We start from the raw sequence: 17,041 nt of genomic DNA on the forward strand, positions 1-17,041 counted from the left end.
CATATGACACTGAGCATGCCAAAATGGACTTTTGATATAGACACTATACAGTGTTTATTTGTTCAACTAGTTAGTTAAAAGTCATTTTCTTTTATCTAGAGAAGGGGTATTCAATTAAAATTCACTGAGGTCCCATTTGTGAAAATGTCCTCAAGTGAAGGTCCAGAGCATCATAATGTCTGTTATTTTTCAGCATGTGTCTAGTGGGTAGATTGTAGACTGTCAAATAAATACAGTTCAATCAGGAGAGACAAGTGATAGAAAGATATTTATTGTGAATATATGAGAGAACAAGTCTTAGTAAATGACAAAGTCTTTGAACTCCATGAGGAATCATCCTGGAATGGCTGCATAGATCCCCCATGAATTCTGGACACTGTTGGTGGTAATGGCTGATGAGTCTCAAGAGAAGATGGCAGAATGGAAATAGATTGCAGATCCTGTAGAGATGTGGAGGTGGTGGGGCGCACAAACAGCTGTATGACACACTGAAGCAGAGAGAGAGAGGCACATTTAAACAGACCACGACGAGATGATAGGCTGAAGGATGAAGTGTGGCGTGTGCTATTAGTTATCGAGAGTGACAGGTGTGTGAAAGTTACCTAATGTCTGTGTGTTTTACAGTCTTCTTGACTGAACTTTCGCTAAGCGTCATTAGAATTAATTTATTAGTATTTACACGTCTGACCAATCACACACATGGAGAAACCCTGCAGAGCAGCCTACTTTACCATGGGTTAGGGTTAATCATCAATTATTCTTCAACAATATGAAGAATTCAAACATCATCCAGGCCAAAAGCATCACTGATGCAGCAAAAGCCAGGAAGGAATGCTGGCAGAAAATTGCCGACTCTGTTAATGTGTTAATTCATGAGATCATACAATATTAATAAATTGGACAATATAAACGGACTCTGATCACACAATGTCACTTTATTACGGCACAGACGTTTGGGGCAGAGTGCTTCCTCAGTGCCCTTCCTTTCATAGAGACATTAAGTTAGTTTAATATTCAACATTCAAAATACAAACCTATTATGCTTCAACTATTTGAATGAATGATGTCAAACCAACTGTATAACAGAATAATATCCCTCACATGCCTCAAGGATTGTTTTTTTAATATATATTTTGGCCAATTAAAAAATTGCATCTATCCCTAAAAGCTCATTCTCTCCTAAGCGCTCCTCTCACGATCCACACCAATGTTGACAGGATCTTCTAAGAATGGGCAGGTCATTTTCTAAGAGAGCTGATTGGTCAGGAGGTGGTGCTTTTATACTCATTGATCTCTTATCCAGAAAATAACCTGCTCCGGAGCAGCTTAGCTGTTCAGCATCAGTTACCATGGTGATTTACCCCAGTAAGAAGTGAACCAGCGCCGTAGTACGGAAAACCCAGGGTTAACCTTGAAGTTACCTCGATAAGAGAAAATCCAGTTTTGTAGTACACGCCTCTGGCCTCATTAACCTGGCTGTATAAATAAACTCCCACAGGAAGTTGCCACAGCACCATCCCCAGTACCAAATGTAAAGGGTGGTGAGTGTGGACCCAGTTGCAAGAAGGGGAAGCAAGGCAGAGGTACAAAGTCTAGTAAGGCAAGTTCTTTAATCCAAGAGGAGGCAGGTGGTCATACACAGAAAGGCTAGCAGGAATCAGGCAACCAAAATAGGCAAGGAGCAGGCAGAAAATCTGAGGTCAAGAAACAAACCAGAATAACGCGAGAAAGCAAGTACACAGGGTAACAAAGACAATCTGGTAAGGAAGACATGGTGGGGCGGGGTTATATACACAAGACACAGGTGAAACAAATAGGCAATCAACTAAGGCGGGAAAAAGAACAAAGAGGGGAAGTAAAACTGACAGCACAGGGGAAGACTAGACTTTCAAAATAAAACAGGAAGTTTACAATACAACAACATGTTTGTTTACAACAACAAAAATAAACACACACATAAATAAATGACTGTTTATAACAAAACATCTCAACACATATGAACTCTCTTCTCCATGTGTATCTCACTGACAGTCGAGTCTCCCTGCATGTCCAAATGCACAGATTTGATTGGCTGATTAGCAGTCTGTGTTCCCGAGGGCCGCTCCACTTTTACCGTAATATCTGGAGAAGCTGCGCCCGTTAAAATAGAAACACAAATACAAAATTTAACAATCCTCAATAATTCATCAGTTACAGGTCCGGGTCCGGATAGAACGGAGTCTGGGTCTGGATCCAGGCTGTGGTTCGCCTATTAGTGACTTGTGGACTACAACATTATTTATCACATGAAGTAGAGACGGACAGGAAGGATGAAACAGGATTAAAACGTGTGATACAAGAGAGCAGTCACCATGGTTCACTTGTTTTACTTTTACTGTGGAACTGCTGGCTTACTGATCACTTATAAGATGATTTTATTGACAGTTTTGCATTAAGTAGATTGATTTAACAGTAGTTTAATTCACTATTAATTATTGATCACAGATATAGCCTACTATTAAAATCATGCTTTGTCCTTTTTGCTTTCACAGAAGAAATAAACACACAGGAATGCACTTTGAGACAAGACTCTCATTTTCAGCAGTTCTCAGTAGACAGTTTTCAGACCAGCGTTAACAAACCAATCAAATCATGTGAAGACACCAGAGGCCTGTACTACGAAGTTGGATTTTCTCTATCGAGGTAACTTCAGGGATAACTCTGGGTTTTCCTGGGTTCACTTCTTACTGGGGTAAATAACCATGGTAACTTATGCTGACGCTGCAGGCTCCTCCCCTTTATGAGAGCGCAGAGATCCAGATTGGTAAACCCTGGGTTCAATTACCGAGTTGATAACCAGCTTCGTAGTACCGCTTATCAGGATTGCGAATGTCTGGGTAAGTCAACCCAGGTAACGGAGAGATATCCTGGGTATGTTAATCCAGCTTCGTAGTACAGGCCTCTGAAGACAAACTGGACCTTGTGGTGAGATTACTTTGTTGTTTAAGATTGAAATTTTATTCCCAACATTCAAGGTACAAAATTGTACATTTGAACAGGTATACATTTTCAATAATAACTGAAAACTCGATGTGATAAAAAGCTCCAGAACAGATTCTGAGTCGACTTGTGAGATGTTTTACTGAAGATCCTCTTGAGTTTCTCTGAGACTTAAATGACTGCAGCAAACTGGGCTGTTTGTCTATTGTTTCTATTGGCAGACTGACAGAAATACAACTGTTATCCTATCAATGTTCTCTGATTTTACCAGAGAGCCAAGATGACAGAGGAGGACCTCCTCAACACTCTGAATGACTTAAGCGAGGATGACTTTGAGAACTTCAAGTGGTTCCTGAAGAAAGAAAAAATGGGTGACATCTCGCCCATTCAATGGGCCCAGCTGGAGAACGCAAAGAGGCGGGACGTTGTGGATCTGATGGTGCAGAAATATGAATTTGCTGCAGCTGTGAAGGTGATGAAGAATGTTTTAAAGAAGATCAACAGGAATGATCTGGTGGAGGAGTTGTCAAACATCAGCTCAGGAGCAGCAGGTCAGTCACAGGAAGAGACAAAGATGACATCACATCCAGACAGTGAGCATTTAAACAGTTACACATTTTTGTTCTTCATGCTCTTTGTTTTAGTACATTCAATTAAAAATGAAATAATAATAATGATAAATTAAAGGCTCAGCTTTAATTTGAGGCGGTTCACGTCAACATAGAAAGAACTCTGTGAGAGATATAGACCTTTTCACACATAGGGCCTGGTTTACTAAAGGTTTGACATCACCCACAAAAAAATGTGCAAGCTGATCTACTAACGTGGTGCCCGGAGGCTTGAGTCTTTCAAATGTGTAGGATAATACGGGCTGTCCATTTAGTGCATTTGCCATAATGAAAATGTAATATGGGTTAGGGATAGAGTTAGGTGTAAAATACAGGGAGAAAAATATGTTATTTAGCACATGCATTGCATTTTAACAAACTCAAAGGTAGTTTTATTGATGGTAACTGCGTCTATAAATAATGCGTTTGAAGGGAAGGTGTGAAGCGGCTGCGCTTTGTGCACAGATGATTGCTGTTACTGTGGGGAGGAGGAGATGGAGGCACAATGACAGAATATGCAGAGAATACACTGGTGATATCTCCTCCACTGATGGCTCTGAGACATTCAGTACTAACTGGAGGATGATTTAACACTGTGGATAATTTGGGAGTCATCATTGGATAATTGAAAGATCGTAGATGCAACTGTGGAAAACATGAATGAAGTCTTGTCAGGTTTGCAGTGATGTAATTCTGACAGGTGATCCTACAAAGTAAATGTTAATGATTCCTGTAATCAGGGTTGTGGATCCTAGAATATACTTTATATATATTTATATCTATATTTCCTCAAGTAGATTTCTCCTGGAGAACACCAGTTTCTCTGCCATGTAAACATGTAACATGTCTTGAACAAAGGACCTTATATTGGGAAAATGGATCTGTTGAATGAAATCAGAGATCAGAACACAGAGTATTTTATCCTTGTATTTAAAGATCAACTAAAACTGAAACACAAATTATCCTCCAGAAGTCTAAATAAGTTGGTTTCCAACACTTAATATTTTAGTGTTTGTTGAATTTCAGACACATTCGTGTTGTGAAGAAAAGTTGTAAGTTAAACACACAGAACAAAAAGTCAGGACTTACACACGTCTTCTATCACTAATGCTGATAGAATAAGAAAAGCATGCTCTGTAAGTGCATGAAAACACACTGATGTTCAGATCTATATTTTTCTTCTCTTTCAGAAGATGGTGATCAGCAGAAGGATTCAGATGAACATATGATTTGTCTGGTGATGAAATGTCAGACTGAAGACAACGATGAAGCAGAAAGTGAAACCCCCTTCACTGATACCTACACTGAGGTCTACATCACACGGGGAAGGAGTAACGAGGTTAATACCCAACATGAAGTGTGGCAGCTAGAGAAAGCTTCCAAGATGGAGACCCTTCAGGACTCTCCAATCAAGTGTCACGACATCTTTAAACCCTTACCCAACCAAAAGAAACACATCAGAGTTGTTCTGATGATCGGCGTTGCTGGTGTTGGAAAAACCTTCACAGTGAAGAAGTTCACTCTGGACTGGGCAGAGGGCTCCGAAAACCGAGATATTAATCCAGTGATTCCGTTTTCATTCAGGGAGCTGAACTTGGTCAAAGACGAGGAGTACAGTCTGATCACACTGATCCATGAATTCTATCCAACATTACAGAAGCTCACAGCAGAGAAGCTCGCTGTCTGTAAAGTTCTGTTCATCTTTGACGGCCTGGATGAAAGCAGACTTTCACTGGATTTCAAGAAGAGTGAGGTGGTGTCTGATGTCACAAAGAAGTCATCAGTCAGCGTGCTGTTGACAAGCCTCATCAAGGGGAAGCTGCTTCCCTCGGCTCTCATCTGGATAACTTCCAGACCTGCAGCAGCCAATCAGATCCCTTTATCATTTGTTCACAGAGTCACAGAAGTACGAGGCTTCACTGACGCCCAGAAGGAGGAGTACTTCAGGAGGAGATTCAGTGATGAAGAGCAGTCCAGCAGAATCATCTCACACATCAAGACATCCAGGAGCCTCCACATCATGTGTCACATCCCAGTCTTCTGCTGGATCACTGCTGCAGTTCTGGACCATATGTTGACTACAGACCAGAGAGGAGAGCTGCCCAAGACCCTGACTAACATGTACTCACACTTCCTGCTGGTTCAGACAAAGAGGAAGAAGAACAAGTATGATGAGGGACATGAGACGAGTCCAGAGGAGCTGACAGAGGCTGACAGGGAAATTCTTCTGAAGCTGGGGAGGCTGGCGTTTGAACAACTGGAGAAAGGAAACATCATGTTCTACCAAGAAGACCTGGAGCAGTGTGGTCTTGGTGGCACAGAGGACTCTATGTTAACAACATTTTGTACACAGATCTTCAGAAAAGAACATGGAATCTACAAGAAAACAGTCTACAGCTTTGTTCATCTGAGCGTTCAGGAGTTTCTGGCTGCAGTCTACATGTACCACTGTTACACCAACAGGAAGACAGAGGTACTGAAGGACTTCCTGGGAGAAGAGTTCAAACACAGGGAATCAAAACCAAAGTCTGTCCTCAAGAAGACTTCTGCTAATCTCACAAACAATGATGTCTGTGACTCATCTGGTAATAAACACAAAGTCACATCTCTGGATGACGCAAACATGAGAGAAGAGGACAAAAACAAGAAATCAATTCAAAAGTCTTTCCTTGCTTGTTGTTCCAGAAACAATAATGATGATGATGATGATGATGATGATGATGATGATGAAGATGATGATGATGATGATGATGATGATGATGATGATGATGACCATTACCCATCTCTGGATGACTTCCTGAAGAGAGCCATGGTGAAATCTCTCAAAAGTGAAAATGGCCACCTGGACCTGTTTGTCCGCTTCCTTCATGGCCTCTCTCTGGAGTCCAACCAGAGTCTCTTAGGAGGTCTGCTGGGTCAGACAGACAACAGTTCAGAAACCATCCAGAGAGTCATCAACAACCTGAAGGAGATGAACACTTGGTATATCTCTCCTGATAGAAGCATCAACATCTTCCACTGTCTGATGGAGATGAACGAGCGCTCAGTACATCAGGAGATCCAAAAGTTCCTGAAGTCAGAGAACAGATCAGAGAAGAAACTCTCTGAGATCCACTGCTCAGCTCTGGCCTACATGCTGCAGATGTCAGAGGAGGTTCTGGATGAGTTGGACCTGATGAAGTACAACACATCAGAGGAGGGGCGATGGAGACTGATCCCAGCTGTGAGGAACTGCAGAATAGCTCAGTAAGTCCAGATGTGATTAACATTATTGTAGGAGCCATTATTTGTCTGCTTATTTTCAGTCTGTTTGTTTGTTTATTTTCTAGTTGTCACTGGGTGGCAGTGCAGATTAGGGTGGTGGTTTGAGTCCACATCACAATTAGTGCAATTATTATTTAGGGTCAGGTGTACGGGGCGGCCAATTAATTCATGGGTTATGGGGCGACTGCACGTTTTTTACCGGTTTGCTACCAGCCAGACCCATCACAATCAATCAAATCATGCCATAAACCTTTTGCTAATAATCCTGCTTATAATAATAATAATAATAACTTTGTTTTGTATAGCGCCTTTCATGAAACCCAAGGTCGCTTCACAATAACAAGAAACAGACAAAAACACACACAATTAGCTGGCAAAAGCCTGCAGGAACAAGTGCCTTTTCAACAATGATTTAAAATTGTCCAGAGTTGGTGCTTGGCGAATGTCCTGAGGGAGCGAGTTCCACAGTGTAGGAGCTACCACACTGAAGGCCCTGCTCCCGAAGGTTTGCCTTCTGGTGCGGGGGATGGACAGGAGGCCCAAGTCGGCGGAGCACAGGTCCCGTGAAGGGTGGTAGACATGGAGAAGGTCCGTCAGGTACTGGGGTGCAACGGCATGAAGCGATTTATAGGTGAGGAGAAGAAGTTTAAAAGTGATGCGGAACTTAATCGGAAGCCAGTGCAGCTGTTTGAGTGTGGGGTTGATGTGCTGCCAGGGTTTTGTTCGAGTGAGAACCCTGGCAGCTGAGTTTTGGACGTGTTGGAGCCTGTCCAGCGTTTTATTGGGGACCCCATACAAATAGTCCAGACGTGAGGTAATGAATTTGTGTATGAGAGTCTCGGCAACTGAGTCAGAGAGTGAAGGACGGATGCTTAATTGTGACGGTAATAAATGGGAACCTCACCCAACCGTGGACGTCGCTGTGGACATTCATTCATTCCATCCATCCATCCATCCATCCATCCATCCATCCATCTATCCATTCATTCATTCATTCATCCAGTAAGTGTGTTAAAAACAAGTCCCATCCCGCACCCAGCTGAGTGGCTAATTGGTTGCCAGGATAGTCGCTACACAAGTAAAAACCTGATCTCACCTGGACAATTGGGGCATTTGGAAACACGGATTGTGGCAATGCTAAACTCATCTGATTCTCTGGCTGGTAATGGTTCATCAATCTCCATCCATTCAAAGGTAGGAAAAGTTCCTGTCATTCGCGCCGGGAGGTCCCTGGTTCGTACATAAGTCTGTCTGCATGTAATTGGATCATTGATTGGAAACGTGAAGCGCTGTATGCAGCAGTGGGCTGCTTTGAGCATAATGTCCTGCATTAATGTCCAGATTTGATTGTGATGACTTTAAATGAATTTATGTAAAGTGTGGAGGAATGAGGTATTGTTCAAAGGGTATGCAAGTGTGTTGTTTGGACAAACTGGAAATGCTCTGCGCAGCTGTCAACAAAGCGCAACTTTGATCGATTTGAAACCACCTCTCAAGCAGTAATACACATCTGTTGAAATGAGTGATATACACCGTGTTACTGATGAAAATGAGCCTAAGAAAATGCAATATGATGATGTAAAAAAGCCTATTGTTAAAGGACTCATGATGATGATTGAAAGGCTTCAAAAGGAAGTTTAAATAAGCAAGTAAATTAAAGGCACAAATCACTGCTCTCTTGACTTCCAAGGAAAATATCTCTGTTGTTCATCAAAACCTAAAAAGATTCACACAAAAGGGTCCAGCAATGATGTGTTTGTTGAAGAGGTATCAACATGGTTGAAGAAAAATGGAGCTGATTGTGATGAAAATGCAATTGATGATGGAAATGCTGCTGTTGCTAATTGTGGTGGAAATGAAAATGAAGATGCTGGTGGTGATGAAAATGAAAACAATGTGTGTTATGATTACATTAATTCTGGTGACAGTGTGTCTAATGTGGCAAGCAAAAGGTCGAGCAGAAAAAGCCACTCTCACAGATCATATGCTTCCAGTGTTTCATCTGCATGTTTAAAGGCAAAGGCAGAGAAAGCGGCTTTAGAAGAGAAAGCTGCTGCTCTGCAAATGAGACATGATTTGGAGGAACAAGAGGAAAAACTCAGACAAGAAAAAATCAAACTGAAGAAAAAGAAGGAGCAACTGGAGCTCGATGCACAAATAGCCATTGCTGCTGAAAGACTTTCTGTGCTGGAAGGCAGTGATGTTGGCAGTTATTCGGATGGCATGAATTCTTATGTGAGCAAAGGACTTAAAATGACAAAACATGAACTCAACCCAAAGGCAAGTGAATTTGTGTTGAAAGGAAACACCACAGCTCTGGATCAAGGCTCAACGCTGCCACCTATTCCCCTAATATGTGATGTGCGACCTAAAGTTAACACGCAAACACGCCTACAGGACCACACTGTTCATTCCTCCTCGAGGTTGAGCTGCTCTGCCACTGAAGCGCTGCTGCTGGTCAGGCTGCAGGTATTGTTTTGCCTGGTAATGTGACGTATTCCCTTCCGAGTTGCCAAAGTGGTCCTCGATCCATCAGCTTGTAGGCTGCTTTAGCGTCCCTGATACCCTTCTTCAGGTTCGCCCTGGTAGCACTGTACTCTTGCGTGTCACCTTATTGCTTTGTTAATTGTATTTGTGCTGAATCAGTTTTTGAGATTTTTTTAAAAGAAAGTTGACAACCAAACTTACTACACTATTTAATTACATTGATATTTAATTATGTAAGGGTCTGATATTGTCAGGTCATTTGTTTAATTTTTGTTTGCTAACACTTACAACATTTTCCTGGTTATGGATGTGAACCTGACAGTAGCAGAAAATATATATATATATATATACGGTTTCATCATCAAATGCATGAATTAAATATAAAGTGTCCTCTTTTATGATAACATACGTTGTAATATATGTGTCATAACAGACTTTCTGACTGTGGACTCTCAGAGACTCACTGTGAAGTTTTGGCCTCAGCTCTGAAGTCCAACCCCTCCCATCTGAGAGATCTGGACCTGAGCTGGAACAAGCTGTCTGATTCAGCAGTGGAGGTTCTGTCTGCTGGACTGGAGAGTCCAAACTGTAAACTGAAGACTCTGAGGTCAGTTCACTAACTGTAGCTTTGGTATATTTTTTTCCCTACATATTCAATTTAAATTCTTCACTAAAGTTTCAAATGTTTTGGAATTTGCCTCAAAGTGTTTTACATAAAACATAAAATGCATCAAAACAGGATGTAAAAACAACACATAGCAGAATAAAAGGACAAATAGGAATAAATGTGGTCAATTTGAAATAGAATTAAGCTAAAATTGAATAAGACAGATACATTTGGAGAATAAAAAGTTACATTTGGGTGTAGGATATTCAATTTGGACTTAATAAAAATCACATGCAAACAGATTAGTCTTCAACCATGATTTAAAAGAACTGAGAGACTTCTGAGAGTTTGTTTCAGATATACGGAGTGTGAAAACTGCTTCTCTGTGTTTGGTTTTGACTCTGGGGACAAAAAGCAGACCTATACCAAACCAGCTGAGCAGACACCTCAACTCTCCTGGAAGTCTCCCACATATGTCACATCTCCCACAAATTATATATAATCTCCTGGAATGTGGAGCGAGCCAGCAAAAGTGTGCGCGCTCCATGCCCCATATTGCACATTCATTATATCAAACCTACTAAAGAGACAGTATGTATTAAGAATGTGTAGCTGTTCAAATACTCACTGTCTGGAGTGTTTATCCTCACAGATCTGCTGTTTTTACACACGCAGGTCTTTAGTAAATCAGGCCCATAGTGTTTTCAACCTACTCCACCACCAATAACATATTTTACTTACACACACCTACTAAACTACCAAATACATGAAAGAGTTAATTAAGTAAATATTCAACAGGTATTTCATCCAATACGACCAATTTCATATTCAGCAGCATTTAATGACTCAGTGTTGGCATGAATATGTGTCTGAATGTTGTGGTGACATTTGGATGATGTCTGTAGAAGGCTGACATTATGATGATCCACAATAACACAATGACAAACTCACTCTGCTCATTTTAGAGAAAAGCTCATTGATGTAATGTTGAACTACACATTTAAAACCTGAACACATCTGATTGGATTATAAATGGATTTTAATCTTCATCTTCTGTATTTTATTCAGATTGTTTAACTGCAGGTTGTCAGAGATCAGCTGTGCTTCTCTGGACTCAGCTCTGAAGGCCAACCCCTCCCATCTGAGAGTGCTGGATCTGGGTGGAAACCTGCTGGGTTCAGACATGAAGCTGTTGTGTGATTTCCTGGAGAGTCCACGCTGTAGCCTGGAGACTCTGAGGTCAGACACAAGTTTTCACTCTGCTCTGATTATTATTATGTCACAGTTCTGGTGACACTAAACTACAGGCATAAAGCTGATACCTTGTTGATCCACATGATGTATCTTAATGGGGAAGTGCATTTATTTGTTCAATGGTTTAGTCCATTGACTGTGTCAGAACAATGTTAAGCTACTCATTTAAAACCTTCATGTAGCAATAAAAATCTAAACTGAATAATTCACTCTGAACCTCTGAAACTCTGTTTAAGAGATAAGATAAATAATATAAAGCATGATTGAAAAAAGCTCTGGAGGACCTTAATGATATAAAAGGCAGAAAGAGCAATCCAACTCCATCTTTTAGTGAACCAGGTGGGTTTTTCATTACTAAGCCTGTAGACATTGTCAGTTATTTTAATAATTACTCTATTGCCAAAGTGTGCAAACTTAGGCAGGGAATAACAAAATTCAAATCTCAAATGTATTAATGGATAGCCCCTTGAAATGAACCATCTCGTTTTCAAGGGGGTCCAACATAAAACATATATTACAACACAACAACACAATCATGTACAGCATGCATAAGGCTCTCAATTACCAACCAACCCACACATCATTCCACACAATATGAGTAAGAATAAATACCACAAAGCATATAATGTAATGCCAATTATAATGGTATTTATATTAATAAGAATTATAATAGTAATAATAATAATTAAAGCTGCAAGCAGCAGTGAACTGGCCCTCACCCCCCCCCCCCCCCCCCCATGCATGTCGGTTTACAGATGCAATAGGGCTTCGCTCTGGTCAGTGTTCGGGCCCGAATTAGAGTAATAAGAGTAGTGATACTAAATAATGTTATCAATCTTAATATATACAACATGATACAAAATTAAGTTGTGATCCATCATACTCATGTATTAAATACCAAATAATAAAGAATTAGTTTTGAATTGTGCAAAGTGAGCATAGGAGGAAAAAACTGTTGTCATCCATCAATAATAAGAAACCACTTGGTATTGGTAACCTAGATGGAAAGCTATTGAGGGCGACTGAAGACTATATTGCTTTGGATCCTAATAAATTATAACAAACAATGCTATTTTTATTTTTGTTTGTCTGCACAACATGCGGTGAAGTCACAACGTCTTTAATGAATTAGCAGCATGTTGTCATTAATATTAATGAGAGCTCTTTCATTTGATAGTTTTTAACCTGTATGCTGTTGGGTTCAACTGTTTGGAGTTTACATTTTCTAACCCTCCACTTCCTAAACTTTCTTCAGCTCTGGACTGATTATGAAACATGAAATGATTTCAAGCATGAGCTTTATCTTCTAAAGTGACATAATTTATTCTTTATTCAGATTGACAGCCTGCAGTTTGTCAGAGATCAGCTGTGATTATCTGGCCTCAGCTCTGAAGTACAACCCCTCCCATCTGAGAGTGCTGGATCTGAGACTCAACAACCTGCAGGATTCAGACATGAAGCAGCTGATTGATCTTCAGCAGAGTCCAGACTGCAGACTGGAGACTCTGAGGTCAGTAGAGAGTTGGAGTCAGTCTGTGCTGGTTTCAGCAGTTTAGTATTAAACACAGTCAGTATCAAAGCAAAGATCCAGTATTTCCTGGTGAAGCTCCAACCTTCTCAGTGCTGCTTTCCTCAGTGAAGCTGTGAGAGGAGAATGGTGACAGGCTTCAGGATTGGACAGAAAGACAGAGAGAGAGAGAACAGTCAGCCAATCAGATGAGCCAGAAGCTTGTTGTGATCATGTGTTTGCAGGAAATAAAGCTGGATTACAGCTGACAGCCTTACAAGATGTATAGAGACAGTGATCCTCATCATCAAATCTGATCTCAAAGTGTTTGTTCTCTCATTTCAACACTAAACTATTGATCAGTTCATCTTTGTCAGAGCTCTAAGATCAGTCTGACTGCAGCCTGCAAATCACTGGCTCTGATTTCACACAAGCATCATTACGTTTAGTAACCATGTGGTCTTTATACAGACCAGAACCTCTGCTGAAGTCCAGGAATCACAGCAGCTGTTTAGCTGAGAGCTCTGACTGATTGTCATGTGATGATTTAACAGTAGGAATCATCTTCAAATCCCACAGAGACTCTGTAGCTTTAAACTTTGATAAGAGTTGACATGTATCAGCAGTAAATCCATCAGTAAACTGATGAGTGAATATCTCTGTTTCTGCAGTAATGATGTGTTCATGACTCTCAGCACTTTATTTCCTCTGTGTACTTGAGTGAAATCTGCAGAGGAAACACACTTGATAGTAAAAGTGTGTGCAGGTGTGTGAGCTTGGAGCTCAGTGTGTTCACTACAACACGTTAACATGAGAGCTGAAAGGAAGCAAGCTACGCTGCACAGCTGTTCCACTTCTGGTCTGAACAGGACTGACGTCCCTCCTGCTCTTTATACTGGATGTGCTGCATCACTGACTGACAGATGATCAAGTGAGTCTCACTAAACACTCATTTATCTCCTCTGTTCTTTCTTCTTCTCTCATCAGATGGAGGTGATCTCTGTCAGAGTGAGAGTGAACATCCAGGAGTGTGGAGAGAGGATCAGCTGGATCCTGATGATCCATCTGGAGTCTGGATCTGGATCTTCACTTAAGTCTCTTAACTGACTCCAAACTGAACAGTTATCTCTGGATTTAGCTGAAGTCAGCACTTTACAGATTTGTTCTACATGAGCTGTTTGATGCAGAAAAGATAAAAACAGGTGTTATAAGTCAGACTGTGAGCCTGGGCTCATATTTATCAAGCGTCTCAGAATCACACTGAGAGTTAACGAGGACTAAAACTAATGAATGAAGCAGAAGAGAATTGACTGTGACTTTCAGCAGGAGAAGGATTACTGCTGGGAGAGAGTGAGACGTGGCTGTTTTACCACAGTCAGAGCAGCAGAGTAGAAATATTGATGACGTGTTGTAGTTTTCTCACAGTCATTTGGTATATTATGTGTATAAACAGGTAACCAGGCAGGTAACTTACCAAGGTTATGGAACTAAATTATGAAGCCAACATTCCTGTTTGTTTTAGGATTTGATTGATTAGTTTTAATGGCTCCACATGGCTTCAGATGACATTTCAGTGTCTCTGTATGTAAAGATTAAAGGTAAATGTATCTACGATCTGCATGAATGTTTTTCTCTAACTTCACACTGAGTGGAGGGAAATAAATTAATGTTGAGTTTATGTCACTGTATTTTAAAGCTCCATTATTGTTATCATTTGTTTTCCATGAAAGATTTGTCTGTGTAATTTAGAGCTATTTATAGATTTTCTTTGCCATATTAGTGAATTCATCAGTCATTTATTATTGGGAACTTGATTCTTATACATGTAGAATTGTAGGTGAATGTTGTATTTCTCACCATAGGAGCACCAGCCAACAAGCCCTTATGGGTTTTATTGGCTCCTTCTGCACATTTTTCTTTTTAGTGTTTTCTTTTCTTAATCTCAAACAATCTACATGTATTACTTTTTTGTATTATGTGTTTTTTTTTATGAGCAATAAATAAAAATAAAATAACTGACTAAAAGACTAAATTTCTTGGTTCTTTCCAGGAAAAGTACTAACTTTAGATTATCTGTTTTCTTTATTCTTTAATTGTATTGCTGAAATCAAAGTACAAAATAAAAACAAGGAAACAGCACCACCAAGTGACGATACAAGAGAACTGTCAGGCCCACAGAGCAGACCAGAGACAGACAGGTGTGGTGATGAGGCAGTTTATTAGACAGTCCAGGTTCGGTACACAAAGGCAGTCAGCACAAAAAACAGGCGAGAGTCAAAACCATCAAAAGGGGGGATATGTCAACGGACAGACTGGTATCAAGGGAAAAAACTAGGTCGGAACACGAGGAAAAACATACACTAGGAAACTGCCAAAAAGCTGCTCACAAATGATGCAGACAATCTGATGAAGACACACTGTGGAAACAAGCATTTATACACATGAGGGAAGGAGATAAAGGGGGAAGACAATGGATAATCACACACAGGGACTCAAGAATGAACACAAACAGGAAGTGAGGGAATCCCAACAAAATAAAACAGGAAATAAAAAACGAAAGAAAGTGAACAGTATGGGACCTGACAAGAACAGCAATCCATACAGACTGAACACACAGTAAGCAGAATAATGAACAAGACATTTTAAGTAATGTGGGAGAGGAGAGTCAGTCTAGTTAGAGATGTCTCTATTAATCATTTTGCTTTGAAAGGACCAACTGGAGCCTTTTCTCTGAGCCAGATATAAAGACTTATACCACCACTGTTCTCTGCTATATAAGGATTGAAAACATAACCACCAAACACAGAGTTTTCCCAAACAGGAAACCTTTGATGACCAAGGAGGTCCAGGCTCCCACTGGTGGGCAAAAGGCTGGGGTAGAAGGCTGGGGGGCAGAAGGCTGGGGTAGAAGGCTGGGGGGCAGAAGGCTGGGACAGAAGGCTGGGGCAGAAGGCTGGGGCAGAAGGCTAGGGGGCAAAAGGCTGGGGTAGAAGGCTGGGACAGAAGGCTGGGGTAGAAGGCTGGGGCAGAAGGCTAGGGGGCAAAAGGCTGGGGTAGAAGGCTGGGAGGCAGAGGGCTGGGATAGAAGGCTGGGGCAGAAAGCTAGGGGGCAAAAGGCTGGGGTAGAAGGCTGGGGGGCAGAAGGCTGGGGTAGAAGGCTGGGGGGCAGAAGGCTGGGGTAGAAGGCTGGGGGGCAGAAGGCTGGGACAGAAGGCTGGGGCAGAAGGCTGGGGCAGAAGGCTAGGGGGCAAAAGGCTGGGGTAGAAGGCTGGGACAGAAGGCTGGGGTAGAAGGCTGGGGCAGAAGGCTAGGGGGCAAAAGGCTGGGGTAGAAGGCTGGGAGGCAGAGGGCTGGGATAGAAGGCTGGGGCAGAAGGCTAGGGGGCAAAAGGCTGGGGTAGAAGGCTGGGGGGCAGAAGGCTGGGACAGAAGGCTGGGGCAAAAGGCTGGGACAGAAGGCTGGGGGGTAGAAGGCTGGTGGGCAGAAGGCTGGTGGGCAGAAGGCTAGGGCAGAAGGCTGGGACAGAAGGCTGGGGGGTAGAAGGCTGGTGGGCAGAAGGCTGGGGTAGAAGGCTGGTGGGCAGAAGACTGGGGGGTAGAAGGCTGGTGGGCAGAAGACTGGGGCAGAAGGCTGTCTAACAGAAGGCTGGATTCTTAACTGTACAGAGGCAGATTGGAAAAGTCTCCAGAGAGTCATAACAACCCGGCCCTCTCTGGAGGACATCTTTAGGACGTGCTTCCTCCACAGAGCTAACAACATCCTGAAGGGTGCAACCCAACCCTGTCAACATCTGTTCTCTCTGTTACCCTCTGGGAGGCGCTATAGAGCACTCAAAGCTTGCACCTCGAGGCTTAAGGACAGCTTTAATCCAAGAGCCATCACTGCACCGAATCAAACACTGCTACACCACTGTGTCATGAACTGTACTGAGAATCATCTCATTACAATCTGATTTAATCAAACCGATGGTGAATTTATGGATGTGAATGGTGTGGAGACGAATTACAAGTCAGCATATGAACAGTATGTAAGGGTTAAATGAATGATCTGACTATACTAGTGTTGCTTTAATATATACGTTTATTTTCAAATTTATTCTCCAAACTTCACATCATAATATTTGAGGCTTTTTTCTTATCTCAGGTCGTGTTATTCATTCTGATGAGATTTTAATTCTTGGTTATTTCAGTGTTTGAATAAGGCCGGTGATCTTCAGTGAAGCCTTTCGGTTTATCTGTGAGTCGACTCGTTGCGATGTTAACACCTCATGTTTGGTTTTAATCTATAGTTTGATCTGTTTCTGATCTGACTGTGTCTCCCACCACATCCCCTGTC

At 41.6% G+C, this 17,041-nt stretch overlaps 2 protein-coding genes across 2 annotated transcripts; one reads left to right on the top strand and one right to left on the bottom strand.

Moving 5' to 3' along the window:
• Positions 1–3,259: 3,259 nt before the first annotated feature.
• On the top strand, positions 3,260–5,751 carry LOC128375760 (protein NLRC3-like; the record flags this gene model as incomplete). Its single annotated transcript, XM_053336177.1, has 2 exons — positions 3,260–3,530; positions 4,778–5,751. Coding segments are annotated over exons 1-2 (1,245 nt in total), but the record flags the coding sequence as incomplete, so codon positions are not given.
• A 9,725-nt stretch (positions 5,752–15,476) lies between these two features.
• On the bottom strand, positions 15,477–16,429 carry LOC128375761 (uncharacterized). Its single transcript, XM_053336178.1, has 2 exons — positions 15,982–16,429; positions 15,477–15,946 (listed from the first exon to the last, which is right to left on the bottom strand). Exons 1-2 carry the CDS (start codon positions 16,427–16,429, stop codon positions 15,477–15,479), a joined length of 918 nt encoding a protein of 305 aa, XP_053192153.1.
• Between the last annotated feature and the right edge of the window lie 612 nt (positions 16,430–17,041).

Source organism: Scomber japonicus, chromosome 16, assembly GCF_027409825.1.
Source record: "Scomber japonicus isolate fScoJap1 chromosome 16, fScoJap1.pri, whole genome shotgun sequence".
Taxonomy (NCBI): Eukaryota; Metazoa; Chordata; class Actinopteri; order Scombriformes; family Scombridae; genus Scomber; species Scomber japonicus.

Bases quoted from the DNA above. Each gene is read 5' to 3' on its own strand.
- LOC128375761 (XM_053336178.1), bottom strand. From the start codon at position 16,429: ATGTCCTCCAGAGAGGGCCGGGTTGTTATGACTCTCTGGAGACTTTTC. The intron at 15,947-15,981 runs GTCCCAGCCTTC...TTTGCCCCCTAG, and splicing joins GCCTTCTACCCCAGCCTTCT to CCTTCTGCCCCAGCCTTCTG.